This window comes from Chiloscyllium plagiosum, unplaced genomic scaffold, assembly GCF_037043375.1.
Source record: "Chiloscyllium plagiosum isolate Xiang-an unplaced genomic scaffold, Cpla_swu_hap1 HiC_scaffold_33, whole genome shotgun sequence".
Classification (NCBI taxonomy): Eukaryota; Metazoa; Chordata; class Chondrichthyes; order Orectolobiformes; family Hemiscylliidae; genus Chiloscyllium; species Chiloscyllium plagiosum.
Window position 1 is genome coordinate 11,814,816 of NW_028270171.1, and position 21,422 is coordinate 11,836,237.

At 39.2% G+C, this 21,422-nt stretch overlaps 1 protein-coding gene across 1 annotated transcript in view; it reads left to right on the forward strand.

Annotated features, from left to right (window-relative positions):
- Window positions 1–21,045, forward strand: part of LOC122542207 (F-box only protein 47-like) — a 65,925-nt gene extending 44,880 nt beyond the window's left edge. Inside the window, exons 9-12 of the mRNA XM_043679688.2 lie at window positions 172–315; window positions 1,338–1,480; window positions 3,741–3,900; window positions 16,414–21,045. Coding sequence (XP_043535623.2) covers window positions 172–315; window positions 1,338–1,480; window positions 3,741–3,900; window positions 16,414–16,526 — 560 coding nt within the window. The 3' untranslated portion in view covers window positions 16,527–21,045. The remainder of the gene's footprint in view (window positions 1–171; window positions 316–1,337; window positions 1,481–3,740; window positions 3,901–16,413) is intronic.
- The last annotated feature ends 377 nt before the right edge of the window (window positions 21,046–21,422 follow it).

Genomic DNA, 21,422 nt, shown 5'->3' on the forward strand with positions numbered 1-21,422 from the left:
CAGGAGTAGGCCGTTTGGCCTTTGGGCCTGCTCCACTTTTCAATAGGATCATGGTTGATATGACTTTTCTTATATTCACTTTCCTGCATTTGAGAAGTCTTGTGGCTTCCACAACTTTAAATGTCCTTTTTCAGTGCAAGATGTTGTTGTTTGTCTTTGTTCCTTTTTCAGGTCAGATCCACTGGCATCATATGACCCAGTTACCTGCTAGTGAGGACAGTATAAAAGGTCTTGCAGCAGCAGTTAGATTGCTGCATGAAAATGCCAAAGAATGGACAGCTGATGACATTTTCACTTTGTTAGAAGAGTTAGCAGGTAACTGACTTTTCCCAAAAGCCTGAAAACTATAAGAGAATAGAAAGACTGAGATGTAATAAATCCCATGATTTATGATGACGCTCAGTTTCATTTGACAAAAAGGCTTATTGTAGGATATTTAATAATACCAGCCTTAGAAAAAAATAGAATAAATTAATTCAGAACAACAATGACCAATGTAATTCGTAAAATAGAGAGAGGAAAGAAATGCTGTGGTGGAGAGTTAAGAGTTACTGAGGGGAAAACAAATGGAATGACGTAAACTGAAGAAACTGAGCTTAAAGGCATCCTGGAGATAAAGTTTATGGTTGACATTTCTATAATCCCAGCAGCACAGGAACCATAATATCCTGTAGAGAATCTGATCATCCATGTCTGTAATTCTTAACCTAATCTTCAGTCCTTGTTGGTAACTGGCAGCTATTTATTTCAAATGTATCAACCAATGAAGCATGGAATGTTGTTGATGGAAGCATAGGCAGTGTATCCTTTGCTGTGTAAAATCGCTAGTTTTACTTGGTACTTCAACTTTGCATGGTATATTCTGAAAATTAGAATGATTATCTATGTGCTGTCCTGATTTAAAACATAAATACATTACATGTACATGTAATGAGTAGGTTACAGGCGTTTTCATTTTGTGCACTGTGTTAGTTGATTTTGTTTTGATTAGTAAGAGAATGTTATTTACAGTTGACCTTGACAGGCGTTGACTGAGAAGGACAAAAAAAAGCCCAGATTTCAGACTGAGATTTCTGAAAACACTGGATGAGTACACCTCAGGCAAAGGCAGAATGGAGCTTTGATATGAAGCCCCTAGAGTTGAATACTCTTCTCAAATTCACTGTCCAGACTCATGTATGAGAAATAATCACTTGGGCAAGATACTGAGCATCTGCTGGTGCACATAAAAATACAACCCCAACAAGAGTTCATGCCGTGAGGAAAAGAGGCCTATAAAGAGGATACATTTGGAATAATTTAAAAGAGAATGGTGATATAGTGTGCATCTATTCCAGGATTTCCTCAAGAATGGCTTCTGGAGAACTGTGCTCGTCTTCTGATTTGTTGTGGGAATAATATGTGCTTTACATTCCTGGCTAATAAAGCTGTAAATGGGAGACTCAATGAACTTGCCACACTTATTGTGTTCCTGTCTTTGGTGAGTAGAATAAAAATAACTGAATTAGATTGTATTAGAGATGAGAGAAAATATTTGTTACATTTAGGCAACCTTATGCAATTGGGAGTCATATGTTTAACTAAGCTGATATTTTTTAATTTATGTGTCTTATTAAAGTGCTTCTTAAGAGGATTAAGACCTTTTGGTGAGGGGGAATGGAGTTAGGTATTAAGAGAGATTGAAAATTTTAAAAAGTGAGTGAAAAGTTAATTTTAGAGCTCCATTCCAAATTGTGACATGTATGTGCATTAGAAGTTTTTAAAAAAATCATAAATTATGAAGTGAATTATTTTCTTTCCAAACTTGAGTTTGGATATAACAAAAAATAATGGGACAAAATTCATCTTCCAGTGCTGATGGTGTATCCTCAATATAGAATGACTTTGAAGAATTCCTATTAAGGGTTCAGCACAAAATGTCCTCAAATAAATAACATTGTGTTTAAATTCATAGTTGTACTGGCAGAGACTGTAAAGTCAGCTGACTGAGAATGGGAATTGAAATGCTAACTTTTGCTTCAGGTAGTATTCTTCTATGAATGGGTTTGTAATATATTGTTGGGGCAGAGGGAAGGCAGCTTTACTTTGCACCTGATCTCGGATTTGCTCCTAACTCTGAAGAAGGGTCACATTTAAAATGTCAATCCCTTCTTATTAGCCTGCTGTTCGTAGACAAAATGTGAACAGTTAAGCAATACTGTCAGGGTTTGGAGGGTAATTGCGTCAGGATGAGGGCAGTTTTGCCAAAACATCATTTTTGACACCCATAGTAGGTATGCCGGGCTTTCAGACAGGGATGATGGACTCTGGGTTTAAACTGTGGACAGCTAGGGGCATGTCTTGCCTGGGTGATTTATTCGAAGGGGACATACTAATGTCTTTGGACCAGTTGGCTCAGAAATATGAATTGCTCACTAGGGACCTCTTTTGTTTCTTTCAAATTAGAAACTTCATACAAAAAGAGACCACACTTCTAACTGATTGTTAGAGGCCCGACGTGGATAAGAGGTTGTTGAGTGCTGAGGATACATTATTTGTTAGCAACGCATAACATTGGGAGAGGGTCCTTCGGACAAGACTGAATGGCTCAGTAAGGTTTGGGAGAGGGAGTTGGATGTTGATATATCTTCTGAAGTATAGGAGGATATCTGGGAAAATGCTAGAAGGGTCTTGATTTGCAACAGGACCCATGCCTTGCAATTGAAGATTCTCCACAGAGTCCATCTGGCCCCAGACCGCCTCGCTAAATTTAAAGCGGGAGCTTCTACAATGTGTCCTAAATGTAAAGTGAGCATGGGCATGCTTACTTGTTGTCTTTAGTCCTGCCACAGACTGTGGGCATTCTGGAGCATTGTGGTCGGTGAAATAGAGAAGGTCTTGGGGACAGAGGTGGAAATGGACCCAGTATCTCCTCTTCCTTTTGGCCTTGCTAATTCACTTTCATTAGATGCACACAAAAACAGGCTTTTCAGTGTCCTCACTTTTTGTGCCCGAAAGAACATTCTATTAGGGTTGATGTCAGGAAAAACCCCTGGGGCTGGCTGACTGGCGTAAGCTAGTAATGGAGCACATCCCCTTGGACTTTCTTATGAGTATGGTACACCATAAAACTGAGAATTTCTATAAGACGTGGTGGCCCTCTTTGGACTACCTGGGTACAGATTTGTTCACCATACTAAAAAGAGCCTTTATATAGCCATGGCAATTCTATGTAATGGATTTGGTATCCAGAGTGGAGGAACTATGAACATATGAATATGTATAAACTTATGCGTTCGATGATCGAAGGCTATTGTTTGTTTTGCTGAGCTGTGTTATGGTTATTATCATTTGTATTATTGTTAAGATTTTCCTTTTTTAGGTTAGTTATTTATGTAATTAGTGGATTTGTTTTTTAATATTGGTTTGAATTGTTTGGTTTTGTATTTGTTGTAATATTCAAAAGAAAAAAATTTCTTTTTTTTTAGAAAATCTAATAAAAAATGTTAATCCTGTCTTTCTCTTTCAGATGCTAAGTGGCCTAGAGTGCATTTTCAGTATTTTCTGTTTTCAATTGCAAACATAGAACATTACAGTGCAGTATAGGCCCTTCGGCCCTCAATGTTGCACTGACCTGTGAAACCAATCTGAAGCCCATCTAACCTACAGAGATTTTACTTCTTATTTAATAATAATTTCTAGCATAGTCCTTGTGCTCATTGTAGATACTAACACTTACAGTTCTTTAAATTTGGATACAGGTATGTGAAAAAGATGGGTACTGCATGGACTGGACTGTGAAGATGGTTCACAGAATCTGCAAGGTGATACCCAGCAGTGAAAGCAGGTGGAATTTTCTGCAGGCTATTGAGAAGGTCTTTGCAAGGGTTACCATGGATATGATCGAATCTTTAATGTTTAGTGAGTACATTTGATACATGTCTTTTAATTAATTTGCAGGAATGAGTCCTTGCTTGGTACAGTTGATTGAGGGAGAGGGTGTCTTAGTTTCTGTGATAATGCTCAGCAACTGTTTCTGAACAAAGGTACTGTTTTGCCAACATTGTCCATGAGAAAAACAATTCTTTGTAATACTTCTAAAACACCCCAAGGAGCTTAACAGGAGCTTATCTGGCAAAAAAGCAGGTAAGTTGCAATATCGCATGGAAGATATGCAACTCACCCAGCATCCTTCAACAGCATCTTCAAAACCTGTGACATTTACCATCAAGAAAGCCAACTACAGAAGATTTGGTAGGAACACCGCCATGTACAAGTTCTCTTCCAAGCCACTCATCATCCTGATATGCAACTTTCCTAATTGTTCCTTTACTGTCTCCAGATCAAAATCTTGGAACTCCTTTCCTCAATGCACTGCAAGTATATCTACACCACAAGGACTGCAGCAGTTCACAAAAGCAGTTCACCAAAACCTTCTCAAGGGCAATTACGGGTGCTGGGCAATAAATGTTGCTTAGCAAGTAACACCAACCTCCCATTAATTTTTTTAATAACTCTTCTTGCCTGTTTCTTCTTGCTTGTGTTTTATTGGGTTGAATTTTAGCTAATATCTGTTAAATATCAATTTTGGGGAGTTCCAGGTCAGGCTACTTTCCGTGAGCTCTAGCATATTATCCCACACAATTCTCCATTTGTTCCTCTGTATGGATGCACTTCACCTTTATGGCACCACTCTAAGGATATCTTGTGTTCACTAATGGCAGAAGTACTCATCATTGCTGGAATATTCCAGGATTTCTGCTACTGGCGCCAAATTTAAAACCAGCTGTATGCCAGGTTAATCACTGCCAGCCAGGAATAGACCTTCACCGTGTACATGGTGGAGGGACATTAAAAAGAAAAACTTCTGAAGGCACATAAACAGTACAGATGACTCTTCATAACAAATAGAAGCTCACATCTGTAAATGTATTTCCACTTTATATCATTACTTGTCTGATCAACTGTTTTGTAGGTGCAAGCTACAGGAATTCAGCTTCACAGGCTGTGATCCTTTGTACTATACCCTGTTTGAACCCAATCTAAGGAAGTGCCACTCTTTAGCTCATCACCAGCATTGTATAACATCTTGTCAGTCAAGACTGATTGTGGCCCACCTCTCCCCATAAAAACATGGAAAGTCAGTTCAAATGATGAGGGACTAGGCTCCTGTCTAATCTTAGTGAAGCTTCTTATTGACTTACCACAAATTTACTGTCCATTTACACAGGGCCTGCAGGCTTGATGTTGGCCTTCCCTCCAGACTGTAATGATACAGAATCCCTGACTGTCTGCCCAAAGTGCCCATCTGACTGTGTCCAGCTCCTGGATTGATAGCGGATGATGACCTTGAATTATTCACTGTTTAGACTTTGAATGCAAAATCAGATTTTTTTTTCTGTCAAGAATCTAATTTTTCCAGTCTTACCATATATTCCCAACTGATTTACCATTCTTCACATTGTTCAGGGCTGGGAAATTCTGCCAGTTGTTTCACAATCTGACTTTCAAAGTTTAATTTCTTCGCAAGCTAAGTAGAAGTTTACTCTCTGGTAACCTTTCTTAAATACCAAGATGGCAGCTGCAGTTATACAACTTAGAATCTGCTAAACTACCCCATCTCCATCTGATTTATCTTTACTCTCAATGGTCCAGAGACTTGTCTATATCTATATATATATATATATATGTATGTATATATTAATTGTGGACTCATACAGTAGAAACAGATCAACAGATCAGCATGCTTGTACCTGCTCTTTGCAAATAGTTGCAAATTTCACCTTCTCCTCTACTTTTTCCCTATTGTCCAACAATTTCACCCTCCTTTTCATGTACTTATGCAGTTCCCTTGTGAAAGTTACCATTGAACCTGCAACAACCATCCTTTAAGGCAATACATTTCAGATTAGACAATTTATTAAGTAAGAATATTTCTCCTTATTTTCCCGAGGTCTTTTGCCAATTTTTGCAATATAATTAGTTATTTTGTGGGAGCTAGAGGTCAGAGTCAAAAAGTGTGGTGCTGAAAAAGCACAGTCGGTCAGGCAGCATCGAGGAGCAGGTGAGTCAAAGTTTCGAGCATAAGTTCTTCTTCGGAAATGTGGGAGTTGGCCAAGGGGGCTGAGAGATAAATGGGAGGGGAGTGGGGCTGGGGAGAAGGTAGCTGGGAAAGTGATAGGTAAATGAAGGTGGGGGGTGATGGTGATAGGTCGGAAAGGAGGGCGGAGCAGATAGGTGAGAAGGGAGATGGAGAGGTAGGACAGTTCTTGAGGGCGGTGCTGAGTTAGAGGATTGGATCTGGGATAAGGTGGGGCCAGGGGAAATTAGCAAACTGGTGAAATCAACATTAATACTGTGTGGTTGGAGGGTCCCAACGTGGAAGATGAGATGTTCTTCCTGCAGGTGTTGGGTGGTTAGAATTTGGCGGTGGAGGAGGCCAAGGACTTGTATATCCTTGGTGGAGTGGGAGGGGGAGTTGAAGTTTTCGGCCACAGAGCAGTGGGGTTGATTGATGCTTGTGGAGGTCAGTCATCTCTTCGAAACAAAACCAGAAAATACTGGAGAAAGTCAACTGGTATGAAGAAATCATTCTGGACGCACAACATTAACTCTGTTTCTCTCTTCACTGATGATGCCATGCCAGCTGAGTTTCGCTAGTATTTTCCGTGTTTGTTTCAGATTACCAGCATCTGAAGTATTTTGCTTCAATCTCTACAAGAGTTCCTTAGGGAAGTGGTCCCAGGTAAAACCATCTTCAGCTGCTTCATCAATTACCTTCCCTTCATCATAAGGTCAGATGTGAGGATGTTTGTTGATGATTCACGATGTTCAGAACCATTCATGACTTTTCAGATACTGAAACACTCCATCTTCAGATGCAGCAAGACTTGGACAATATCCAGGTTTGTGCTGACAAGCGGCCTGTGATATTTGTACCCACACAGATGCAATGCAGTGACCAGTTCCAACCATTGCCCCTCATCAGTGTTACCATCACTGAATCCCTCACTATCAATATCCTGAGGATTTCCATTGACCAAAACTGAACTGGAGTAGGCATAAAAACAGAGCAAGTCATAGGTTAGGAATCCCACAGCAACTAACTTGTCCGGATTCCTAAAACCTGTGTACCACGACAAAGCACAAGCCAGGAGTGTGATGGAATTCTCCCAGCTTGCCTTGATGAACGAAGTTCCAGCAACATTCAAGAAGCTTGACACCATCCAAGACAAAGCAGCCCAGTTTGTGGCACCACATCCACAAACATTTACTTCTTCCACTACCAATATTCAGTAGCAGCAGTGTGTACCATCTGCAAGATGCCCTGCAGAAATTCACTAAGGGTCTTTACATAGCAATTTTCAAACCCATGCCTACCCCCACCAACATCTAGAAGGACAACAGCACCAAGTAAATGGGAACACCATTGTTCCCTCTAAGCAAGTAACTCAAAGGTTTCGCATTTGCTGATCAGTGTGTTGACACATTGACTTCCAGTTCTGGAAGCTGTACCTGTGTATGGATCTTGGAGGTCTGTGCAGTGGTAAAGAAAATTACAATATAGAATGCCACCACTTGCAAGTTCCCTTTTCAGGTATTCAGCATCCAGCCCTGGAAATATATCGCTATTGCTTCAGCATTACTGGGTCAAAATCCTGGAACTCCCTCCCTAATGACATTGTAGGTGTACCAGCACCAAATGGATTGCAGCATTTCAAGAAGGCAGCTCCACCACCACCTTCTCAAGGACAATCAGGGATGAGCAATAAATGCTGGCCCAGCTCGCAACACCCGCATCCCATGAATGAGTTAATAAAAAAAAAAGTGTTCTCTAATTGCCTTTCTCCTGCCAATGGATAGTTACTCCCAAATCATTCAAGATTCTGAGCACCTGTCTTAAATATTTAATCCTCTTTACCTTTTCTGCCCTCTGGGGAAGAATCCCAATTCTTTAGTCTTCCCACAGAATTGAAGTTGAAGTTCCTCCTCTCTGGTGTCATTGTAATGAAATTGTGCAGCTCCTTCAAAAACTTGACATTTTAGAAGGAATTGAAATCAACAATCCACTTTAAAGATTTAGAATTGTATTTTAGAGTTGAGAGTTGCTTATGATTGTGAATTAACAAAGTGAGCTTACAAGAACTTCAGGCTCATTGAGTGGTTGTGTGATGACAGGGACAAATTAAACTGTCTTTGGTGAATTGTGACACATTTTTAACTAACATTTTCTGTTCAAAACAGAAAAAATATAAACTGATTTTTTTGAAACCTGTAATGCTGTTGAGCCTTTAATTCAAATAGTGAATTTTAAATAATAGGAAAGGAGATATTTCTTCAATCAACCGCACCGTCCTGTGGCTGAACATTTCAACTCCCCCCTCACTCTGCCGAGGACATGCAGGTCCTGGGCCTCCTCCACCGCCACTCCCTCACCACCCGATGCCTGGAAGAAGAACGCCTCATCTTCCGCCTTGGAACCCTTCAACCCCAGGGCAACAATGTGGACTTCACCAGTTTCCTCATTTCCATAGTTCCAGAAGTCTGCTCTCTCATTCAGACAACTGCTGGTGGATTAACCTGAGGGGCACCAACCTCAGGTGTTTGAGAGGTTGAGAAGGAGTGTACTTCATGGTAACCTCAGTTAGTATGGAAATTGAACCTGCAACATTGACATCGCTTTGCATTACAAGTCAGCTAACTGATCCCCTGCTAGAATGTGGAAATATTGTTGTTTCAGGAAGTATTTGAGGCAATTTTAAAATGCTTTTAAGAGGAAACTGGATAAAGACATGTATGAAAGGAATAGAATAGGGCTTCTCAAACTGAGAGTGGTAATTTTGGTAAAAGAAAACAAATATGACAAGTCAATTAAATCAAATATTTGTTTAATTATCTGTTATTCGATTATTTGTGATATGAATAATTTGAAGCCTATGAGATTGGTGTGGATGATGGTCGTTGGGCATGGGTAGGGTAAAAGCTGCAAGGAAAAAGAAAGTAAATCAGTGACTACTTGTATTTATTTAGTATAATTTGGGTGATAAAATGTTGCAATGCACTTCATATGAGTATTATTAAACACAACATGACGCTAAGCCACATATTACTACAGATGACCCAAAACCTAATGAAAGAGTTAGGTTTTCAGAAGTGCCTTAATGGAGAAAATGAGGTTGTGATTCAAAGAGGTGTTGGAAGTGAATTCCAGAGCTAATGATCTGGTCAGCTGAAGACAAGCCAACTCAAAAATGTAAATAATATGAGCAGCGATATCATGGAGAGTTCTGGGGTTGCAGGAGGTTACAGAGGTAGGGAAGATGAAACTGTGGATGTATTTGAAAAAGAATTGAGAATCTTAAAGTCACAACATTTCTTGGCTGGAACCGTGTGAATTCAGAGGTGCTATATGCACCGTTCACAGTAGCAGAGATTTGGATGACCTCAAGTTTACAGAACATGGAATGTGAGAAACCAGCAGGAGTTGAGTCCAGAGATAGCAAAGGGACGGATGAGGAGTTAAATCAGATAATGTTGTGGATATGAAAAAAGACAGTCTTAGTAATGGCACAAATGTGTAGCTATATCAGATCGAGATTTCAAACAGTCTGATTAAGTCTCAAACATGTATCAAGTTGATAGATGGAATTGATGGCTAGGAAACAGATTTTGAGGTGGGGACTGAAAGCAATGGCTCCCATCCTAATATATAATTGAAAGAAATTTCAGATCCTTCAGTCCTGGGTGTCAAAGAATTGAAACATTATTTTAAAACTCCTTTAAGCTGGCCCTTATGTGTTTGGTAAATAATGGCAATTAAATCAGAAAAGTAGACTGGAGAAAAATGGCAGTAATGGAGCTGAAATTTACCAGCTTCTAGGGAGTGGGTTGGGTCAAAAAATAATGGCTCTTCAACCATGTGCTGCCTTCAGGTAATTTTACTCAATCAGGAAGGCCGACAGCCAAAGAAGACAGGCAGACAATTTCTACAAATATTGACCCAATTAGGGGTCACTGGACGAGAAAGCCAAGCAATTGCTATGGCAATGAGAGTTCAGATCTCAATACTGCAGCCAGTGAAACTTTAAAAAAAATCTGAAAGCAATCTCAGTAATGGTGACCAAGAAACTATCATCAATTGTTGTTAAGACCCATACCCTTAACCAATGTATTTCAGAGAAGGAAATCTGCTGTCCTTATCTGATCTGGCCTACAGGGCATCGGTGTGGACTTCACCAGTTTCCTCATTTCCATAGTTCCAGAAGACTGCACTCATTAGAGAGAGAACTGCTGGTGGATTAAGCACAGAACATGGAATGTGAGAAACCAGCAGGAGTTGAGTCCAGAGATAGCAAAGGAACGGATGAGGAGTTGATCCCACAGCAATGTAATTGATTCTTAATTGCTCTCTGAAGTGGTCTAATAAGCCATTCTGTTTAATTTTGGAATAAGCAATGGCAACAAATTTAGAGGCCATTTTGCTAACAGTGGATTGACTGCCCCCATCATATAAAGAGGTCACTAGTTAAATGGTGGCAATCTTCCAACTGCAGCTTGAGGTGGAGAGAGGGGCTGCTTTCATAAGGAAAGATGAGGCTATCAGCTGTGAAGGCAGCACCCACAGCCCCTGTGATTTCTCCAGGTATCTTCCCCCTCCAGCCCTTAGCCCTGTATATTTTAAAATATATTATTTTCCCACCTTTTGTAGGCTGCAGGGCTCCTGATGATGCTGCTGTTTAAGCGCCATCCTATAATTCTGAAGGAGCCTTGCCAGCTGCTTATCCATGCCAGCAACATGCCACATACAGAGCAATTTTGTAATGTTGATGTATAAACATTGATTTTGCTGTGTTTATTTTGCCTGTTTATGCTTTGAGTTCATATTAGTTTTAGTTCCTCTCGCGTGTCCCTTAATTTATCAGACCTGAAATTCATCTTAAGCCATTGTGCAAAATGGCATTAATAAATTAGCGTGTTTTACACTTGCACGTGGTCTATCTCGTCAATAACCAAGAAAATTCGGTGGAGTGTAAAGTAAGCTGTCAGTTCTCTATTGCACATTTTGTACAATTCCACCTCCACTCCTGAAAGAATTTTGCTGGCAGTATTTCTTCCAGAAGTTGAAGCATTAGGTGAGAAAATAAATTAAACTACTGGCAAAATAATTAGTAATCTCACTTTAAGATAAATCTCTTTCCTTTATTCATATTTTCAGCTTGTTCCAATTGTGAAACCATGTCATCATACACCCTCTAACAAATACAGAATAAAAAAGCCAGTCCTGTCCATTACAGTAATCCAAACTGACAGCTCCTACTTCCTCCAATGCAGCCTTGCAGCTTTCCCTTACCTAAAACAAATGACAGAAAAATATGATAGCAATTATGACAATCGGCTTAATAAATTATGTGTAACAGGAAATGGCAAGATTCTTTGAATGATTGCATGCAAATAGAATATATTTGTACAAGAATTTATCTCAATACTTTTTATTATCCCTCTTCTCCCCTTCACATGTGCTCTTCCCAACTCACTTTCCCACCTATCTTTGTCATCAGTAAATTTAGCTACCGTGCATTCACTCCCTTCATCCAAATCATTTTTCTAAATTGTAAAGAGTTGAAGCCCGAATGCCAACCCCTGTGATATAGTTCCTGTGACATTCTGCCAGTCTGAAAAAAAGACCCACTTATTCCTATTCTGTGCTTACTGATAGCCAGCTAATTTTCTATTCAGAATCACAGCACAGAAGGAGACTATTCAACCCATTGTGTTGGCCGCAACTTGTTCAATGAGCATCACTACTTCATGCACATTCCTGTTTTTTCCCTATAACCGCACATTATTTTTTATCCAAATAATCATCCAGTGCCCTCTCAATTGAACCAGATTCCACGGCCCAACTACTCGCTTCACCCTTGTTTCTATTGTAGATCACTTTAAATCCATGCCTTCTTGTTCTCATTCTTTTTACGAGCAGAAACAATTTCTCCCTATCTATTCTATCCAGTCTGCTCATGTTTTTGAAAGTCTGTATCAGATCTGCTCTTGCTTTCTTTTCCAACCTCAACAAAATATCTTGATAACTGAAGTTCCTCATCCCTGGAACCTTCCATGCGTAAATGTTACCCCCAATATGTTATCCTTATCCACTCAACCTTGTATGGACAGGCACAAAAACATCTGCAGGGAATTTAATTTTTGGCATGGTATTACATTTGAAAATTACCATAGGCTTTAATTCCAGTCAGTCAGTCATGCAAGATAGTGTCACCATGAATTGTATCTTCTTATGTGCTGTGGTTTTCACAAGAATTGTCTTCAAACATTTCTGCATTTTGCCCTTGTCTGATGATGATTCTGTGGAAACTGGTAATTATGGCACCATTGTCTTATGGTGATCTTTGAGCAATCTTGGCAAAAGTGAGGACTGCAGATGCTGGCGATCAGAGTCTAGATTAGAGTGGTGTTGGAAAAGCACAGCAGGTCAGGCAGTATCTGAGGAGCAGGAAAATCGATGTTTTGGGCAAAAGCCCTTCATCAGGATCTTCCCTTTCCTGATGAAGGGCTTTTGCCCAAAATGTCGATTTTCTTGCTCCTTGGATGCTGCCTGATCTGCTGTGCTTTTCCAGCACCATTCTAATCTAGACTTTCAGCAATCTTGGTCTTTTGCTACAACACACAACTCCTTTATTCTCTAATGCAACTAATCAACTGTGATCTTATTTCTAACTTTATTTTTATATATTTTTTAATGTGGGCATTGCTGTCTAAGCCAGCATTTATTGCCCATCATTGATCGTTCTTGAAAGAGTGGTGGTGAGGTGTCTTCTTGAACCACTGCAGTTCATTTGGTGTAGCTACATTCACAGCGTTTTTAAGGGAGAAATTTTGTGTGTGGAGCTTCTTAAGTGTTGTTGGAGCTACATTCATCCAAGCAAAGAGGGAGTACTCCTTCACACTCCTGACTTGTGCATTGTAGATGGTATACAGGTTTTGGGGAGTCAGGAGTGATTTACCCCTGCAGGATTCCTTGCTTCTGACCAAGTCCTGGAGCCACTGCATTTATATAGTTATCCAGTTAAGTTTCTGATCAATGGTGACCTCCAGGATGTTGATGGAGAGAGATTCAGTGATGGTAATGTCATTGAATGTCATTAAGCGATGGTTAGATTCTCTCTTATTGGAGATGTTCGTTACCTGGCACTTGTGTGGTGAGTAACGCCACTTGTCATCTCAAATCTAGGTCTGCTCCAGATTTTGCTGCATTTGGACATAGATTGTTTCATTATCTGAGGAGCCATAAATAGTGCTGAACATTGTGCAATCATCAGAAAACATCCCAAATTCTGACCTTACATTGAAGGGAGGATCATTGATAAAACAGCTGAATATACTTGGACCTAGGACACTACCCTGAAGAACTCCTGCAAACATTTCTGGAGTTGGGATCACTGACCACCAGCAACCACAACCATCTTCTTTTGAGTCAAGTATGACTCCAACTAGTGGAAATGTTTTTCCCGATTCCCATTGACTCCAGTTTTGCTAGTGTTTCTTGGTGGCACAGTAGTAAGTTATTACTATGTAAATACTGCTTGATAGCACACATGACGGCACTTTATATCACTTTACTGATAATTGAGAGCAGATTGATGGGCAGTAATCGGCTGATTTGTAATTGTCCTACTTTATGTGTACCGGACAAACCTTGGTTATTTTCCACTTTGTTAATTCGATGTCAGTATTGTAACTATACTTGGACAGCTTGGCTAGGGGCATACTAAGTTCTGGGGCACATGTTTATCATAATATTGCTGGAATGTTGTCAGGGCTTTTATAGCCTTTGCAATATCTCGTGCCCCCCCCCCCCCCATTTGTTTCTTGATATCACATGGAATGAGTCAAGTGAAGACTGGCATCTGTGATACTGGCGAGATTCAGAGGAGGCGAGTTGGATCATCCTCTCAACACTTCTGGCTGAAGGTTGTTGGAAATACATCAACCTTATTGTTTGCAATGATCTGTTGGGCTTTTCCACCTTTGGGATGGGGATATTTATGGATTTCCTTCTGCCAGTGAGTTGTTTAATTGTCCACCCCCATTTTAAAGTGGATGTGGCAAAATCCCAGAGCATAGATCTGATCTGTTGGTTGTGGAATCATCTAGCTTTGTGTATCACTTGATGCTTATGCTGTTTGACATACAAGTAGTCCTGCATTGGAGTTTCATCAGGTTGACACTTCATTTTTTTTATGCCTGGTGCTGCACTTCACATGTTCTCCTACACTTTTCATTGAACTAGGGATGATTCCTTAGCTTACAATGGTAGAGTGAGGTATATGCTGGGCTATGAGATCGCAGATTGTGTTTAAGTACAATTTTATCCTGCTGATGGCCCACAGAATCTCATGGATGCCCAGTCTTGAGATGCCAGATCTGTTTGAAGTCATTTAGTACAGTATTAGTGCCATACACATGATGGAGAGTATCTCTAGTGTGAAGATGGAACTTTATCAGTGCAAGGACTGTGCAGTGGTTACTCCTACTGACACTAAGAACAAAGAACAGTACAGCGCAGAAACAGGTCCTTTAGCCCTCCAAGCCTACGCTGACACATTTTGCTCTTCCATACTAAAACTGTCTTCACTTATAGGATCCATATCCCTCTATTCCCTTCCTATTGAAGTATTTGTCCACTGTCATGTACACATGCATCTATGGAAGACATATTAGTGAGAATGAGGTTAAATATGTTTTTCCATCTTGTTGGTTCCTTCACCATCTGTTTCAGATACAGTCAAGCAGCTATGTCACTTATTAGATTGATTTATAACTGAGTGGCTTGCTGAACCATACCAAAGGGCATTGATATTCAGTTAGGACTGCTGTCATGTATAGATTAGTCTCAGTAAAGTGATGTACTTTTTTTCTGAAGAAGCAGTTTGAACAGATAGAATTTATGCTAATCCCTTCCTTATTGGAGTATCTACACCACAGGGAGTGTCGTGGCTCAAGAAGATGGCTCGCCACCACTTTTCAAGGGCAATAGGGTTTGATGATAACCTAGCCAGTGACAACCCATGAAAGTATATAAAAAAGCAACTTTCTGTTGTTTTTCTGTGTAATGGTGCACTCAGTCCGTGTTGCTATTTCAACATGCACTTTTTACATATGTGTTGTGGATAGAGATCATAGATGCTTCCAAGTTTCTTTTCCTCATGTGGCTGACTGGGAATCTCTCCCATTCTTGCTCCTTGCCATTGGCGTGTGTTGGAACGATTTACAGGTTGATGCTCAACCTTTTTATATTTTTCTGGTACTAGGCTGTAAATTGCCATTTTTCATATTGATTTTGTTGATTATTTACTGCAGACAGAAAGCTTTAATGGCAGGAAAGAAATAACCAATAGAGAACAGTTATGGAGCCTGACAACATGAAATCAATTAGCTTTATAAATGCTTACAGCTGAGCTGACATGATCATTGAAATAAACCCGAGTTAATGACTGAATTTGTGCCTTTGTTAATCTAGTTCCATCATACTGTGACGCTAAGTAATAATATCAAACAATTCCTCCAATTAAGTCAACAAAAAAAATCTTAGAGGAGAAGAAAAATCAGTCACACAGTGTTCATATTCCTGATTGCTCTCCGGTGATCTGTAAGAAATGAGCTTCTGAATACTTCATGAGAACAGGTTTGGGCACAACATGTTTGACACTTCGTGGTCAAATATTCTACCAACATTCACTGCCTCGGCTTTATTTGGGTGAGGTTCCTGACATCTGCTAAGATTAAGGAACTACAATCCAGCACGCAAACCTTCAGGAGAATTGTGAGAAAAATACAAAGTTAAATTCACCTGGGATGGGGTTGCAATTCCAATGATCTGGCATCGATGACAGTTTTATACCCAATCCTATATTTAGTTCCATTGATGTTATTGGATCTGATTGTTGAGAGGCACGTACAAGCGCCTCAGGCGACTGACTGTGTGGAGTTTGCACGTTCTCCCCGTGTCTGCGTGGGTTTCCTCCGGGTGCTCCGGTTTCTTCCCACAGTCACAAAGATGTGCAGGTCAGGTGAATTGGCCGTGCTAAATTGCCCGTAGTGTTAGGTAAGGGGTAAATATAGGGGTATGGGTGGGTTACGCTTCGGCGGGTCGGTGTGGACTTGTTGGGCCGAAGGGCCTGTTTCCACACTGTAATGTAATCCAAATCAAAACTGTCAGATGTGACATCATCGGTTTTGTATTTCTACCTAAGTTGATTTCACCTCTGTGGAAATTAACAAATGGACATTTTGCCTGTTTTAGAATTGTTGTTTTATATGAATCTTGATACTAAAACGTAATTCTTTCAATGCGATAAACTGTGATTGAATTTGTTAATCTGATAATGCTAATTTGCTGCTGCACTGGTTGTATTGCAGGTGGCCTTGATGAGGATGAAGGCGTAACATACAACATGTACAATATGGTGAACGCCCAAGCAGAGTTCCATAAAGAAGTCATGCTTTGTGCCTTCAGCAACATCCTAACATGAAAGGCATTCTTGAAATTAAGAGTCATACTTCATATAACCTAACCTATGGTCAGATCAAATAACCTTCTGCATTACTTTATTGTTTTCATTTCACTGGCAATTGAGAAAATAAGATTGCTTTCCATGACTTAGCATTCATTTTGAGCTCTTTCTCAAGGGTAAAATTTATTCCACTTAATATGGTGAAGCAAGTTCTCATTACCTCAATTTAATTCAGCCACACATGGATTAAATTGAACAGCTAACCTTAAAACTTGTCAATAATTAGGTATCTTTTCCAATTGCTTTTCTTTTTATACTGACTTTCTTGTTTCTAGATTGTAAGAGTGTAGGAAGGAGATTAAACTCAGATATTGATTCACAATACAAACCAGTGCGTGACACAAAATGGTACTGATTCATGATCCTCAGTTCTATCCCACGTCATGGAGAGGAGACTCAACATGCAACAGGCTTTTATGCTGACATAGTGGCTGAATGGGAAATCATACTTGCAAACCTACATCCAGGCTGCTAAGCTGTGAAGCTGATGAATATCCAGTAATGGATAGAATTAAAGAACAAAATCTGGAATGCAAAACTTAGCTTTCAATTATTTATAATTTTAATATTTTTGGACATTAAGATTTCAATAAATAATCGGTTCATTGCCCATTATAATATGTTTTCCTTAAAGATGTTACGTTAGAGATTTGGGGTGATAAGTACTCAGTCTGTGGTTTTAATGTATTCCAAGTTGGGAAAACTAGTTTTACCTTCATGTTACAGCTGTGCTGTACATCAGCCTTGCTGCTGCTGCTCACACATATTTCACATAAGACACATCCGAGTTAACACGCTACAGTATGCACCTCAGTATGTAACATGTAGCACCATTAACACATTGTAGTAACTATTTGTCATGTCTAACATCTGACAATTTTACAGTGCTTGTCAGAGTACTGATGTTTAGATAGGTTGGAGTAATGTCTGGCTTATATAGAGTCTGGATGCAAGGATTGGGCACTGAGGTTAATTCATTGGTCTATGATGCTTCTGATTTTCTCATCAGTAAATTCAGTAGTTGGAGAATTAGCTACAGTGATCTCTGGATCCAATTTTCCAATCTGTGCTCCTGTGAAACAAAGGTTCATGAATAAAAGGAAGTGTCATAATGCTCAACTCTGGAAAACATGACACATGGTTATGTTAGGTTGAATATTATATAACAAATCTTTGTCCAAAGAACAGCTGGGGCAAAATGCTACTGAGCCTCTGTGACGAGCACACATTCGATTTTGGCACGCTAAAAGGCACATCTTGATTGGCTGAAGATATTGGAAAACAATTTCAGTTGTTGCATGCAGATAGGGAAGTAAAGTGGGTAGAATTACATCTGCAGCCTATTGAAGACAATAAAATTGAATAATGGAATATATAACTACAATTCTGCCTCCCTACCCATGTCCTTCCACAAACTTGGACATTTTGGTCCTCTGAACCTTTTGTTATTCTGCTTCAAAGCTACTGTTACTGCTGCTACCATGATAGCTGAAAATTAGATTGGTAGGGTTACTTTAGAAATTGGCTCCATCTTGTGATGGACTTAACTCATGGCCTGATATCTTCATTGAGCCAAAACCACTTCTTTACTGTTTAATAAATCTGATATTTGTTAGTGAAAAGTAGATAGAATAAATTGATGGTATAGTGCAATGTGGAGAAACAAGATGACTTTTTGGTGAAGTTAAAAATTCTGTTGTACTTAAAGCATTGGTTAATGTTTTCATGTAATATCCCCATATGTTATTTTAACTGAGTCAATAACATGTTTAAAATAAATTGCTTAATCATTTTGTTGAAACACATACAAAGGAACTTATGGGCCCAGAACAATTTCCAGTATCTAGACGGGCATAAATTTTTTTTGATTGTTGGTGGATCTCATATACCCAAGTAAGTCATCACACAAAATTGTCCTCAGAACATTATTGATACACTGTATTTAGTATGGGGAATCTGCAGCAACTATTAATTGCCTGTATTGCAGGCATGCTTGTGTGTCTCAAAATTGTGAAGCCCAAATAAGGAGTGCATGCCAAATTTTATATTTTACACATTTTTCTTTCTCTTCAGGTTTTTCCAAAACTGCATAGTGTTTTGTTGCTGAGAGGCCATGCATATAAGCCATTCCTGAGCTCCTGGCAATGCATCAGCTCAAACTAGCCGCTAGCAATTGTATCAGAGAAAATCCATGTTTTTTTTTCTCATCTTCCAATTATTTTCTTTGCCCTCTGGGGCAAATGAACAAAGCTGTACTGAATGCTTTTCCTTTCAGCAGCAACACTGAGGCTATAATTTTGACCTGTGTGACATTGTGAGCAAGGAATGATATCTTAATACATTACTTTGTTGATGCAATTACATAAGTGCAAACACATAGCCTCTGAACTCTGCTTGTCAGAATCCCTTTTGAGCCTGTGAGGTCTTGTAAGAAGGAGATTCTGATGATTACTGATGAGACCGCAGGAATACCTGGATTTTAGTGCTGTCAGAAGTGTTTCTTTTGCATTTATGGTGTATGACCAGTACAGTCACAACATTAAAAAGCTTTTAGTATAGAAAATTGCTGAATCCCTGCCATAGTAATTAACATATTGTTCACCTCCTTGACATAGGAATGACATATTTAAAATTAATGGCCCCACATACTGAGAGCAGTTGCTTATAACATTTTTACAATCCTTTGTTCACCATTAAGTGGAACTTACTGCTCGGATGGCTAGTTTGTGATACAGGGTGATGCCACTAGTGAGGAATCAATACCCATACTGGCTGAGGTTACCATGAAGGTCCTACCTTCTCAACTTTGCTTCAACCGCCACCAGTTGTCTCTCTTTGATGTGACAGCGGTCCTTTGGTCCCTTGAGACTCTGGTGACTTTGCCCTTTTTTCTGCAAGCTGTAAAGGTTGGAGAAATTGGAAAATGCCTGTATTGGAGGGCTTCTTAACATCGACAGTGGTGGGGGTGGGGAGGTAGGGAATGAGAAAGGTTTAGTCAGTTGTATGGAGCAGTAAATTCCTGTGTGTTCACTGCAATTTACACACTACTTCATGAAGGCAAGAAAGCAAAACAGCAACTGGGATCTGTCACTTTCCCTCGTCAATTTGTCAGCTGTATTTGAATAGACGGGAACAAAAAAATGTCTGCACTCTCCTCCCAATTCCATTTACTACTAACCTTCAATACACCTGTTTCAAAGTATGATCTTATCTGAGTAACATGCAAACAAGAGAAATACATAAATACAATGTATTTCCTTCAGTCTTTCCTCTTTCAATCGTGTCTTAGCAACTCTGGATGGCAACAATAACTCTTCATTTCAGAATTGTAAAAAGCCAGATAAGCCTATTTAAAGCTTAAAACAAGAAACTCCATGCAATTTAGTCATGGACAGTAATACAGCAAAGAAAAATTACTATTTTGCCAACAGTTTAGAAACCCATTGCGTAAAAGCACTATCCCCATCCTAGCTAAAATCTCTGGCACTTGTACATCTGCTAAACATGTTATTAAACCTGAGGTTGGAAAAATTCGTCAGGGTAAGCAATACATCTCCAGTCTAGAGTCGAATTCCTGCTTAACTGAAGATAAGCTCAATTCTGAGAAAGTAAAAGGTCTATCTTACAATTTGTAGGTCTCAATGCATGACCAGAAAGTGCTGCATTGACGTGAGTAATCTGACACTAGCAATCAGCTCATGCTCTGTCCAATAGGATGAAACCTCTACTGTAACACAACTACAAATGTGTTACTTGCATCTTTCTAAATATTTCCAATATACCACCTGTATATCTGGAATTGAGACTTCCTTCCTTAATATATATAGAGTTGCAAAGAATTGTAATAAAGTTTCATACGCTTTTATTTATTTCTGTTGGTTTCACAGGATATATTTGTTTAAACTTTCTGTGTTGATTGCACTGACCAGTTAACAGTTTTTCTCAGAAGTTGCTGAGACCAACAAGGTGCACACGGTTGAAATGATACAGGAACTATATTTTTTGACTTTTAGTTAATAAATAGATGTGGCCAAGGTATGGTGGAGGTGTGGCTTTTTATTCAGCTTCACCTTTCCCATAAAATGACTTGAAGACATGAGTGCCAGCTCAATTGTTGTGAACATATGTGTAGCACTCAGCCACAGTGAAACAGAGACAAATAAAATAATAATGTTAAAATTAATCATAATTCTTTGTAACTCTTATTTTTGAAGAAATAGGAGTGATGAGGCTACCTCCTTAAAGAGATATGTGCAAGGGCCAAATGCAAAACATATAAGCTAGAAATTAGCTTTAACTTAAATAGCCATAACTACATTATTTATTTGTTAATGTCTTTGCATCTGGTAATTTATATGTGAGATAATTTAGATTATTTTAAGTCTTGGAAAGGAAGATGCCAAATAATTTAAATTATTTATTTGTAAATAGATTTGAGATTGTATTTTTCATGTTTGTTGCTGATGGATATTAAAGCTTAAAATATTTGCATGGAATTTAGTATTTTGATTCAACTATGATAATGTCATAAATGTGCTCCCCCAGAAAGGTACTACTCCATACCTTGCCCAATGATCTATTTTTCTTGTGTCAGCCTAAGTACTGATTGTAAGTAAGACAATTCCCCTTGTATATATCCTGTCAGCGACTACTGTTTTACTCATGTGCACTTGGTATAATAGAAAATGTCTTACATTCAGTAGTGGTGAATGTCTTTTACATGTAGTCACCCTACAAGTATCACTCACCATTCAGTGCAATACAGCGTATTCTTTACCAGTCTGGTATTCTGACATGACTTTATTAAACTCAGCACATGGAAACATGTCTTCTATGTTTTTGGCCAGAGTTGTG